Source organism: Triturus cristatus, chromosome 4_2 (genome assembly GCF_964204655.1).
Source record: "Triturus cristatus chromosome 4_2, aTriCri1.1, whole genome shotgun sequence".
Lineage (NCBI taxonomy): Eukaryota > Metazoa > Chordata > Amphibia > Caudata > Salamandridae > Triturus > Triturus cristatus.
This window is the reverse complement of record NC_140586.1, coordinates 551938470-551952182: the sequence shown is the minus strand read 5'-3', so window position 1 is coordinate 551952182 and position 13713 is coordinate 551938470. Positions and strand designations below refer to the sequence as shown.

General features: G+C 44.0%; 1 protein-coding gene across 2 annotated transcripts in view; it reads left to right on the top strand.

Annotated features, from left to right (window-relative positions):
• The window catches only part of TGFBR3 (transforming growth factor beta receptor 3), a 339353-nt gene that overhangs the window by 224838 nt on the left and 100802 nt on the right, over positions 1-13713 (top strand). For both annotated transcript variants that reach the window (XM_085602172.1, XM_085602173.1), the window contains exon 6: positions 2950-3097. In XM_085602172.1, coding sequence (XP_085458298.1) covers positions 2950-3097 — 148 coding nt within the window. The remainder of the gene's footprint in view (positions 1-2949; positions 3098-13713) is intronic.

The window sequence follows — 13713 nt, the reverse complement described above, 5'->3', positions numbered from 1 at the left end:
GTGCGCAAATCTGCTGGCAGGTGCACAGTCGAAAACCCCTCGGACTCAGCCCGCGTGCATTTTACTCATTGATTAACCCCACATTCATGGTTTATATCTTTTGACACAAGCTGCGGCGCTCAGGGAAGCTTGTGTCAGGGGTGTGGCATCTCAAAGGGGTGTCCCCTCTGGACAGGGGGTGTGGACCATGGGCGCTTGGGGCCCTTGAGTGTATCTGCGGACCACGTGACCCCGGCACAAGCTGCGGCACTCAGGGAAGCTTGCAAATGAGCCGTCAGGGGTGTTACATCTCATAGGGGTGCTCCCTCTGGACAGGGGGTGTGGACCATGGGCGCTTGGGGCCCTTGAGTATATCTGCGGACCACGTGACCCCGGCACAAGCTGCGGCGCTCAGGGAAACTTGCGAATGAGTCGTAACGGCTGTGACATCTCGAAGGGGTGCCCCCTCTGGACAGGGGGTGTGGGGCATGGGTGCTTGGGGCCCTTGAGTGTATCTGCGGACCATGTGACCTCGGCACAAGCTGCGGCGCTCAGGGAAGCTTGCGAATGAGTCATAACGGCTGTGACATCTCGAAGGGGTGCCCCCTCTGGACAGGGGGTGTGGACCATGGGCACTTGGGGTCCCTAGGTGTGTCTGCGGACCGAGTGCCCCGCGAGACCCCCACTGGAACCTGCATCCAGGGCACTTGAATTAAATGCTCTTTATCACACTTCCGCCTGTGACCCGAGCCTGCCTTGTCAGCATCTGATAGCAGCAGGGAGTGTATCCGGTGACTCTCTCCAGCCCTGGGGAGCGGAGAGGGCACCCCCGGGAAATTTTCTGATGGAGCTGATACCAGGTGGTAATTCCAGGCCGGGTTCATGTACTAGTATATGTGACGCAGCCGGCATACAATGTACAATCACAGGGTTAATGTAATTCTATGGGTGACGAGGCCGGCACACTATATAAACTCACAGGGTTAATGTACGTCTGTAGGTGACGCTGCCGGCAAGCTCTGTACACACACAGAGTTAATATAGTTTTATAAATGATACTGCCGGCATACTTCGCACCACCAGGTGAATATATAATTCTATAGGAGGCACTGGAGGCATTGTTCTAGATTCATACGGTTATTACAGTTACTAATACAGGTGTCACTAACAGCAGCTGTGAGAGATGTGTTACTATTCCTAATTACAAGTCGGACCCGTCTTGCCGGCATTTCTTTAAGCCAAAATTCACCGCCATCGCTGGCCCTGGCCCCGAGATCGCCGCTCCTAAGCTCACCGTCGCAGGCGGGAGTCCCCGTGACTTCATCTCTCTGCCGCGCTGGGATTTGCCCAGCGGGAGAGAGTGTTTCCCTGAGCTTGGATGCTCCACGAGAGAGCCGCGCTGGGATTGGTCCCAGCCCTCCAGGATTCTTGCTGCGTCATCCCAGTGCGCGCTGGGATTGGTCCCCGACCAAGAGGGCTCTCCCACGCTCGAAGAGAGAAGTGAGGCTCGGCCTGGGACCGGGGAGCGTCTCGGAGAATTGCCCGGCTTGCTGGATTCACCCCGCATCTGAAGGCAAGGTAAGGTTCGCATCCGCGCTTGTGAGCCCGCGAGCTGAAGGAAATCTTCACTCCATTCAGCAACAAACAGAGGAGCAAACACTGCTTCACTCTTTTAGAGCCGTTCCAGTTGGACTGGCTCGCGAGCCGTCCCAGTTGGACTGACTCGCATGTCTGGTTTCTTATCTTTATGGGGCCATGTGTTTGGCCCCATAAAGATAAGAAAACCTTTAACGCCAGCAGTAAGTCGGGGCAGCCAGTCCAACTGGGACGGCTCTAAAAGAGAAAAGTGTACGTCACTAGACGCTCTTTTCCAATGGCTGGCCACCGTTTAGCATAAACAGTGACGCCAGCCAATGGAAACGAGGGGCGGGGCTTAAAGCCCACTAGAGAAATCTACCCTAAAACGTTAAATCTCGCCAGCAAGACTGCGCTTGTCTGCGCAGTCTTACGCCAGGCGAGACCTAAAAATGAAGTTGGATTTAGGACCATAATTATCTCAGTTTCACGCATATGCGGAAGTGGTTGTCTTTTTTTATACAGTTGAAGTAAAATCGTATCTGTCCTTAATTAAGAACAGGAAGGTTAAACTGTTTGCAAAGTATATTACATGTTTTCAAATTTCAAATATAACTCATTTAATGGGCCATGTGTATGTCACTGCCCTGACTTAGAGTGGAGGCTGCTAGTTCTGTAACATGAGGCAACTTGGGTACTTTGTAGGTTTGTCCATTAGTCCATGATGCCACTGTCTGGTTGTGGTTGTAGTATAGCACAGAAAGAACACATCTGGCTGCTACATTTCTCATTTTCAAGCAATCCCTGACAGGTTTGAATTTCGAGTGTGACCACGGTAGAGGCAGCCTTCGAAGAGCAAGTTCGGGGGCCCACAGTCGGGTGTGTTATCCAAAATGGGCCCATCTCACAGTTTACTTATTTGCCTTAATAAAGAGGCTACGTATGCTTGGTTTGGAAGACCTGCTCATGTGCATTTGAATTGCACAGACATAAACGCTGATACGTTCAGATTTATTTACAAAACTTGATACACGCGCTGTTTTTGAAGCTTTTCTTTCCTGCTGTTATCTGCTACAAATCGAATATAGTGTTTGTTTCCATATTGTTGACTTTTATCACCTTAAGGCACCTTATCCTTGTAAACAGTGCCTAGGAGGTGTTACCTTGAGGAGAATTGTAACGCCTGTAAGTTACTGCGAGAGACTCACTATAATGAGTCCGAATCTACAAAAAGTGTGTGTAAAAGCAATGTGTTCTCCATATGTGCTACCTGGGATCCGAGCCAGCATTTTAATCAGCTGGCCAGACACAAGGGGCTTGATGGATTGGAGGGAGGCTGGGAGTTGAAAATATTTGGCATTCCCTCCTGACTTTGTCTTTCATTTCCACATGCAGCTCTTTCCAGGTGGATATAATCGTCGATATCAGGCCCCTTCACCCAGACTCCACGCTTGTCAGAGACCTTGTGCTTATCCTGAAGTGTGAAAAGGCCGTCAACTGGGTTATCAAATCTCATGACATCCAGGGAAAACTGGAAGTGCTTGTAAGTTGATAAAACGCTGTCTTTCTCCTTTGATTGACATCATCCTGCTCATATGCTGAAATGTATGGAGAAATGTATGGAATCGTGCACTATAAAGTAGCACGGTATTGATCACTTATTACTGCACCCTGTGCTTGGGTAGCAAACATTCCTATCACTAGTGCAGTGTTATTCGCTCAGCCTGGGTCCTCCGGATACTGTATTTAGAAATCCGAACCCTTATCAGTAGTACTGTATCGTTCACTTAGGCCCATATGTACGATTCTTCCATTTTGCATTTCCTAAATAGCGAATCCTACGACATTGCTTGCTAGGAAATGCAAAATGGAATGTACTAAAAACGATTCCTACAGAGTCGCAATTCCTATTAGGAAATTGCTATATAGGAAAGGCGCCATCAAATAGGCCTGAGTGTGGGCTACTCGTTGCATGGCCATGGAGACCATACATACCCACATGCACTAACACGGTTTATCAGTATCCTCGAGTGTGCTCAGATTCATAATCTTGTGACAGAGTAAAACAGATTCTAACAAGCATAAAGGATGAAGCTGCATTGTGATTTATTTCAGAGTCACTGCATGTATCCAAACAGCGCCCTCTGTTGGCTGTGGTATCATTTCCTTTAAAACCCACTTCTGCGACCCACAATGCCTTGATTAATGCCCTTAATGTTTCTTATTTTATCATTTTAGATATCAACGCAGGCTGAATGAAGATATCTAGTGTCTCTGTTTCCCTCTCATATCCCACTCCCTTTGCCCGGGTCTCCTGCTTCAGTTTACTCCTTATATGGTTAGCAGTTGGTTTGAGGAAGTGAGGAAACTGACAACGCTCCTCTTGGATCCGAATTGCAAGATCAGTGAATGTCTGACACGCGTTGAAGGATGAATGTTCTGATTTTATGAAGCGGCTTCACTTGAAATCCTTTACTTATAGTGATTTCCTTAATTGGTGGTCAAGAGTAATGAATTTGTCTAATGTGAAGCCGTGTGATTTTGCAGAGATAACAATTTTGCAGAAGATGTGTAGGGCATGTAGCTTCGTCAACCATTCGGTAAGGCTTAGTGTAGCATTGTTGGGACAAAGGACCGAAGACTCCACTGGAGGTTAAGTTTTAGTTCCACCTGGGACATGCATGATCAAACATTGGATAGGTGTTAGGCGAGAGCGTCAGTGTTGTCAGTGCCGTCAGTCTTTAAGTATAACTGCGTGTTGTCAGCATGCTAGTAAAAGCTGACTCCTGCTTTGGAGTAGATCCCACCCAATGTAAAGACTGACCAGTTGTGAGCTGGGTAGTGACGGCCAGTGCAGATAAGAGCAGAGGGGTGGTGCAGAAGGGTGGGGGAGTCGACAGACGACGCAGAGGGAAAAAAAGATTAAAAAAGAAAAACACTTACCTTGCCCTCGCCGCATTGCCGAGTCAGCGATGTGGCGAGTTCAAGTTAAGTGGTTTTCTTTTTTTAAATTCTATTTTACCTCAACGCCTGTCTGTCGGTCCCCCCACCCTCACCCCACGCCATCACAGGTTCCATGTGGTACTCCTGAAGGGACAGGTGTGAAAACTGAAAGAGAGCTACCAGTTTTATGTGTGTGTGTGTGTGTGGGGGGGGGTCTGTCAGCCGAGTGTGCTTTAAACCACTTCAGTACGGCACCCTTCTTTTCGACTTTGCTCTAAGGCGGCCCTGTGCAGGTTAATATTTGTCTTGCTGAACCTTTTTTGTCTTTTTCTTCCTCCTTCTTTTTATTGGGGCTTAAGCAGGGTAAGATTGATGATCTCATTTCTGAATGCAGTCTCTCACCTGTTGTTTAAGGTGATATCTTCCCTTATTGAGACTGCATCAGTATTTTGTGCACTTCAGGTGTGCAACTGGCCATACTTAAGGATCTGTTGCCTGCCACATGCTAGTACCACATGAAAGTATTTTTAGGGTTGGGTAAACGTGTATATTCGATTTTTATGCTACGCTTTTGACTGTTGGTCTCTTTGGTGAAGCAAAGTCCATATACAATAAACAGTGAATTGTTCAGACTGCTTTTATGTAACACACGGTGTTCCCAACTCGTTCTTTTACCAGACACATAAACTAAAGGTATGACTTGAGTTGAATGTTATAAACATATGTCATGAAAAGTTGCCCCGGGCCAAGTCCTGGGCTCGCGCTGCCAGTTCCTTGTCTGGACATGAACGTAGCTCTTAATGCAAATGTAAAAACGTTAATAAGCAAGATTCAGCATTTGTGCTGTTTACACCAGAAGCTGAATTATTTTTGGTGCACAAAGGAGGCCTGGATTAGCAACTGTAATCACTCCAAAAGAGGATGAGAGACAAAATCAGGATTTACAGATTCCTGCAGCCGCCACATCTATCTAACTCAGAGTTACCATACCAGCAAAGATGGAAAAATCAGACTAAGATATTTGCTTAATTCTCTTTAAACTGCCTTGTTAGACAGGTTATCTATTTAAACCAAATTAAGAGGATGTAGCCATATTAAAATGAAGCACTCTTTAGTTTTGCAGGGCATTTGACATGCATTATGGTACTAGGCTCATAAAATACAACAGCCACACTTGAACCGGAACCAAAAGGACTCGTAATCTTTTATTTTTTATTTTTATACTCAGACCATGACAGCAAATAAAACCTCTGCATCAGATCACAGGTGGAAAATCTCAATCTACCTAGCTAAGACGAGAGCAGATAGAAATAAAGATTTTCTGGTGCTACGACCCTGACCGAAAAGCTTGGGTGTAATAAATGGTTTAATCCACCCAGGCAGGTAGGCAGTCACATCTATGTTTATATAAATGCAGTCATTGTCTATGCGCGCAACCACTGTTTTTACAAATGCAGCCCTGTCATGTGGTCATATCTATTGACCTGCCTTGTTGTTACAGGCACTGCTCTAATAAATGTAATTTTACCTTGGGATGACAGCTAATGTTTCTATTAATGTAGCCCTGTACTTCTCCTACAAATACAGTCCTGTCTTGTTCTTATAGCTAATGATTCTAGAAATGTAACTCTGCCCTTGGACTTACATCAGTGCTTCTCCAAATGCAGCCTTATCTTGTCATTGCAGCTAATGCCTTATATGCATCCCTCTCTTGTACCTACAGTTAATGCTGCTGCAAAAAAGATTAGCCTTGGCTTAGATAACTGCATCCCCGGCTTGTGCTTACATCTATTAGTTAGATAAATGCATCCACGGCTTGTGCTTACATCGAATGCTCAGATAAATGCACCTGTGTCTTGTGCTTACATCTAATGCTTAGATAAATGCATCTGTGTCTTGTGCATACTATTGATTCTAAGATAAAGGCATCCGTGTCTTGTGCTTACATCTAATGCTTAGATAAATGCATCCGTGTCTTGTGCTTACACTGAATGCTTCAATAAATGTATCTGTGTCTTGTGCTTGCATCGAATACTTAGATAAATGCATCTGTGTCTTGTGCTTACTTCTAATGCTTAGATAAATGCATCCGTGTCTTGTGATTACATCGAATGCTTAGATAAATGCTTCTGTGTCTTGTGCTTACATCGAATGCTTAGATAAATGCATCCGTGTCTTGTGATTGCAGCTTAGGTGCCTACAAATACATTCCTGTCTTGTGATTACAATTAATGCTTCTGCTTACAGTTAATTCCTGGGTGGAGTTCCAATACGCGGAACTCCATGAAGTGCAAACAAAACTGTGCCGCGCTGTGCAAAGCTTTGCAAGTAGCGGAGTGTGTTAGATAAATGCTGTTCGCAGTGATTTTCAGTTCCGGATGCTTGTCCGTACTGTCCAATCATCGCGACCAGCCTCATGCACAACGCAAGCGGACGCTGCTTCCTTTTCTGCCGCTCGAGTAGATTTTTACTCTAGTGGCAGCTTTCTCAACGCGTACGGACAGTTTCTCAACGCGAGCGGTCGCAAGCATACGCGACCACTCGCAATGGGAAATATGACCGCCCGCGTTGACAAATCTCGCTGGGAGGTTGATTTTCCTCGCTCTCGATCGCCAACTTGATGTTGGCGATCATGAACGAGGAAAAATTTCACCGGGAGGTGGTTTTTCCCTCGCTCGCCAACTTGACGTTGACGAACGCAAGCGAGGAAAAACACTCCGCTCCGCTGCATGAAGCAGAGTCTTTCGGAACTCCGCAAGTTCCACGTAACGCGGAGTGCGGAAAACTCTGCAAACTCCATGAGCAGAGTGGAGTTCACTGCCCAGACTTACAGTTAATGCGTTTTCAAATAAAGATCAGCCTTGTGATTAGAAAAATGCATTCCTGCTTTGTGCTTACTGCTGATGCTTAGATACATGCATGCATGTTTTGTGCTTACTGCTGATGCTTAGATGAATGCATCCATGTCTTGTGCTTACTGCTGATGCTTAGATAACTGCATCCGTGTCTTGTGCTTACTGCTGATGCTTAGATGAATGCATCAGTGTCATGTGCTTACTGCTGATGCTAAGATAAATTCATCCGTGTCTTGTGCTTACTGCTGATGTTAAGAAAAATGCATCCTTGTCGTGTGCTTATTGCTGATGCTTAGATAAATGCACCTGTGTCTTGTGCTTTCTGCTGATGCTTAGATGAATGCACCTGTGTCTTGTGCTTTCTACTAATGTTTTGAATAAATGCATCCTTGTCTTGTGATTACAGCTAACCTGCCTACAAATGCAGCCATGTCTTGCGCTTACAGTTAATGCTTCTTCAAATAAAGATCTGCCTTGTGCTTAAGGTAATGCTTGGATTATGCAGCCATGTTTTGTGATCACTGCTAATGCTTGTCTAAATGCTCCCTGCGTAAAGCTCATTTTAGTGTGTAGTGCAGCTCTTTTAAAGGAGATATCTCTAGCTACCTGCTGAATTGGAAGATCCGAGTCTAAATACATGTTCTATGTAGTAATCTTCAGCATGAGCATAGATATATTTGTGAAGAGTCTGTCATGAGACAGTGCTGGACACAGACCTCTTAAGTGCCTGATAAGATCTATAGTTAAGGGCAGCTTCTACCAACTTAAAGTTGGAACAAAACTCAGCTTTCTGTACCTGTCTGAAAAACTCCGTGGTGGCCAGCACATTAATAATTCTGTCCTTAGCATAGTAGGGATGCGTTACCCTCAACTGAATGCCTTACAAACAGGTTTTCCCAATGAAGGTTAGAGTTATTGCTCACTTTACGTAGAATTTTAAACTACTCTTGCCAATCAAGGCACACTTTCTTATACTATGAAATATAACTAGACAAACAATGACGAAAAGTGACCGGGAGGACTCCTCCACTGATAAGACTGGTGGTCTAATTCCTGATTTGTATAATCACAAAAACGGCAGAGGCAGAAACGATTGCTGCTGATTGATGTACACTGTTTGCTGTGCTGGAGGAACACCTAATAAAGAAATAAAAAAAATTAAAAAAAACTAGACAACTCTCCGGTATTCGGTAGTTTGGACTAGTGGACTAGTCGTCTGGGAGGCCTCCCCAATTTTTCTGAGTGACACTAGACAATGTTCGAAACTTTACTACCACGTTTTACAACTTACGAAGGCATATTGCTGCCCCCGCTTACCTTCAAAAATCCAACTTTCCCACCCCCACATTTGCGCATACACAAACCACTTAAACTTGTATTCAAATCCGTAACTGATCTAGCCCCTAACTATCTCTCTAACAACCTATCAAGTCAAACTCCAACTCAGAAATTAAGGCCCACAAACCTCAAACTTATGCCAGCAGAAACCACATTTGCCACCTGTAAGTTCTGCGCTTTCTACCTCCTACGCCCCCTACACTGGATTTCTCTCTCATAGTTTGAAATTGCATTTCATAAACATCTGCTTAAACTCAAAATGCATAATGATAAATAACCTACTCCGATCTGAATTTGAACATTACAGCTGTATGTCCTTTAGCTAGAAATAGGCTTTCCTATACAAATGAGTTTGTCTCCACCTAAGATATTAACACAGTGGCACAATTAAACCAAGCCAAAAAATAATATTTTGGTAAACTGTCAACCACCATAAATTTCTTAAGCACTGCCATAGTTGCTATGGAAACACACTATTGCATGAAAGAAATAAAAAAGGCCCTATTAATTCTGAGGGATGCTACTCAATACCTGCTCATTCAGCTATCCCTGCCTGACGTGTGCATGCAATTCATCCCCACCAGGTCGCATCAAACCTCTCGGTTCATCTACTACAGGTGGGATCAGTGTAGCTACAATCCCTTTGGCACCCATTTCATCAGGCTGTCACGCAAATGTACTCTGGATGACCGACTGATGGAATGGATTCATGCAACAAACCTACCAATGTAGTAAATGCTGTCTACTACAAGGAGCCATGTAACCGTGCAAAGCCATCTTGAGGCGCTGTAACCACGCAAATGGCAAGATGGCTCAGTGAGTCAAACAGTCCCCACTGACATCTGATCTGATATGCAATCATGAGTGATACTACCTGCAAGGCCAGCTCAGCCGGCTGTTCTTCATAGTACGGTAAATAAAGTACCATTACATTGTGTATAGTAGCACCAGTTATTTCCAGCACTCAGAAATGGCAGGAGTGCAGTATGAAGCACTCCATATAAAGAAACAAGAAGCCGTAAAGTTATGCCAAGCGCACTATATCAATCAATCTACATAAACAGAATATAGGTCTATTTGTGTCTGATTTTGGTGAGAATTATGTAAGCTGTTGGCATCTAAGGATGCACCGACTCCTGGTACTCTCGATTCTTGGCACATCCATACTCATTGAGTATGCATGTTCTTAAAAGAAAAAACGATTTTTAGATATTCCAAGGAAAAGCTAAGAAAACTTCCCTGACGTGGGAGCTGTTTATATTTAAATGTGACATTTAGGGCCGATGATGGACATTTTTCAATGCGAATCATCAATTGCAGTCATCTAATACCCTAAAGTTTTTTTTACGTGACATGAAGATATCTCCTGATATTGCCAAAGGAATCATTCTGTGGCCAATAAACTATTCTTTACGCAATTCTAGCTATCAGGGCTAGGAAGTGCTATATAATGATACATATGGAGTAGCTACTTACCCAACAATCTAGAAACTGCTTTAGGCCTCTGAAGGGATATGGAAAACGCTATATAAATACCAAAATGATGCAATACAATCTGAGCATATGCAACCCTCCGAAGACCGCATTGACAGCACAATTTAAGCATCAACCTTTATGGTGTAACATGTCAACTGGGACAACTCAAGGAACTTGGGAAGATGGACCACTGCCAAGCGTGGTTCAACGACTTGTATTTATGTGCTCAGTGAATGGGATAGTGCTACCACGACTGCCACCAAGAAAAAAGCCTCTTTAAAAAAAGTAGCCAAGAGACAAATCCCCTAAAAAGACTGACTTCATTTACATCAGAAGCATGTGTTGCGGTGAAGATGCCGTTCCACGAACAACATGGCATTGTTTCCAACCATTGTTTTTTTTTTCTATATTGTGTCCATTGGATTTTGGTTCTGTATTTTTAGTAGTTGTTGAGCAGAGAAAAGATAGATAATGTTTAAAATGTATTCATACTCTCTTTAAAAACGTTTTTAAAGTGGAATGTACTTACCGTGTTCATGTGTCCCTGTAAGTGGCCACTGGGTTCCCATGGCAGCAGGCCTGTTGTGTTCTAGCAATAAGCAAGTGAGGCAGAACTGGAGATTGTCAAGTAGGGTGTCTGCGAACAGGGTAAGAGCTCGACACAGCTTAATGAAGCGCATGTCATGCGTCTTTTGACAGCCACTCTTATAAACACGCATTCTAACACCTCCGAATACTAAAAATAACATTGGATAATATCACAGTGTGAGTGTGGCATACCTTTCCAGACCTAGTTAAGCAAAACAATGATAATTAGCTCTTCCCATCTGACCAGTCTCATCCAATCTTTGTGCACTACATTTTTGACTCTCATATATTATTAAATTTAAATGTTATTTATTTATTTATTGAATCTAATTATTATTTTATTTTAGCAAACTGATTATGTTGAATTTTTAGGTATTATTGTCCTGATTTATTTGGGCCCCCATTTTATAAGAATCGAAGGTGGGAACGCGACTTGTTGTAAGAGTGGGAGGATAGGACAAGTTTGTGTCAGGTTTAGCTGTCACAGAAAATCTCAACATTTACAGTCAATATTGCCACAGATGAAGATCATCATCAGTTTCTAAAGTGTTTAACTCTTTTATTGCTAGTTTTTAAAGCTTATTGATTGTGGCAAATGTAGGGTGGGTATGAATTTAAAAGTACATGATCGCAAAGATTGCAAAAGTCTAATTATTCCGAGGCTGATTCATAGGTAGCGATCAGTGGACCTATCTCACAGTTTTCTGTGAAGTACTTCACATAAAACAGTCTCTTATTGCAGCAGTGCTCTCCAACTAAGGTCAAAGTAGCTATAAATGTTCATTCTTTATATACAAAATCAAAAATAGAAATCTGGCACAGAGCAGAACAACTTTGCGAAATCTCGAAAACCTGGCAATAAATGTGCAATGGTACCCACGTGGATTTGGTCGCGTGGAAAGGTGTGGGAAATTTGAAAAGACTTGAACATGTTACCTGTAGTGTCCTGGACTGGGCCTGCACTCGCAGTGTAAAGAGAGACTCGGGACACTGTTAACCTTGGTGGCCAGATTGTAACTGGTCACGAAATGGAGGTGTCCAAGTGCACACCTGCTTCTGTAGATTTCTCTGAAAAGTTTATCCATTTTAAACTTGTTTGCGTGCAGCCCATGTCGTAGTCTGCCCAATCGCCACATGTAGTTAATTACAACGCAATTAGGGGTGAAGTAACACTCCTTCTTCCGGACGCACAGCGTTAAGTCAATACAAACGATTCCACTAAGTTATCCACGTTCAATAAAGTTTTATTTCTTGTATTCCACAATTTCCTTTGTACTCAATTCATCAGGTCACATGAGAGACATGATATATTTTTTCAATTCTTATGCAGCAGATTGTAACTGGACCACGCCCGGAGCCCTGGGCTCTTTATTTCCAAACTCACGCTGGCTCGGCGTACCCCGGGCCAGCCCATTACAGAGCACGCTTGAGGTTCCCAACCAGGTCACCCTTGTATTATGAGGAGACATGGTGTCTCCCAGGACTGTAAACATTACATTACCCTTTAGCTATCTGAAGTCGACAAACATCTTACTCTCAGTCTAGAAGTAGCTACGCTGCAAACCTCCGCCAGTTAGGACCAGCAGTATTTTGGGCCATGTTTACCTTGTACCTAATACGATTTGAGCACATAAGGCGCTCATTTGCTTCTTTGTTGTTCTATATGCCAACGCTTCTGAAAATGAAGATCACTAAAGGAAGTGCAATTTAATATTTATTTATTTATAATGTGGCCGTCCGGCAGTTACAATTTGTTATCCCAGTATAAAGTTTGCTTTCCTTTTCCTGACAGGATGCCCTGTTGTTCCTCATCCGGGTTCTCAAAGAAAACAGGCATACAAACCATTTGTGCCTGTTTTACCCCAAAGGGCCAACTAGGTGGATAAATCTGGTACCTCCCCAATCAAAACACAATGTGGGTGAAAACGTGGCTGTTGGCCAGAGCTGAAGACCTTGGTACTAAAGAACCATGTTTGATGGAGTCTTGGTGTCAGCTCAACATCCTGTGACAGCACTTAATCTCCTGTGCCCTAAACAGTCCGACCATGTGTGATGCAGGCTGGTTCTCATGCTTATATGCCAACATTTCAGACAAGAAAAGTGGGAGATGTTGAAAAAATAATCGGGGAATGGTTTTTTCTCATTGACTTCTATTGAAGCAGAGATAGCTACGGTGAAAGCCATTTTCGGCTCAAGAAAATCGGGAGTCTTCTGTCTGAATTGGGTCTGCTGACGTATGCTCATGTCATGTGCTCTAATACCCCAGAGTCAAGTTCGCACTACAGAAAGCGGCAAAAAACATGTGTATGGAAAGGTTTTACTGCCTGGTTTAACCCCTGAATCAAAATGATGATCGGTTGTTCCCACCGCATGGTAGCGCATTGCTAGTGACCCTGTTTACATGAGCTAACAGGAAAAACAAGGCTTTCTCCTTCCAAGGAATTGCCAACACTTGCCATATGGCCTTTTGATGAAAATTGTACAGACTGGCCAACTGGCTAGCATTTAGTATTCTCTTCAAACCCCGGGGCAAAACGCAGGCCCCTGCAGCCCCTGCGTTCCTGGGAGGCCCCACCGTCTTGGGGGCCCCAACCCTCCAAGCGGGGTCCCATTCAGTACAATGCCGATTGATATCTGTGAGATAAGGGAGACCCGGGCCCCTCATCACATCTGCAGGGAGCCCACCATTTTGCGCTACCCCACTGTTCGAACCAAAGGGAACCCCTGCCCCAAAATCTAGTCAAGAGTGATTATAATCTTCAGATCAGGTTAATATACCCCAAACTCTTCATGATATTACACTGCACCTCAAGGAGAATGAGCACATAAAAGATGGAAACAGACAGTGTGTGCTAGAGATGCAGCAGTAAAGACTCTGGTTTAGTTAATTTGTTTTATGATTGTCTTGGAATGGGATAACACCTTTCACCAGATAAAGGTTTTCAGAGATCCTTCATTA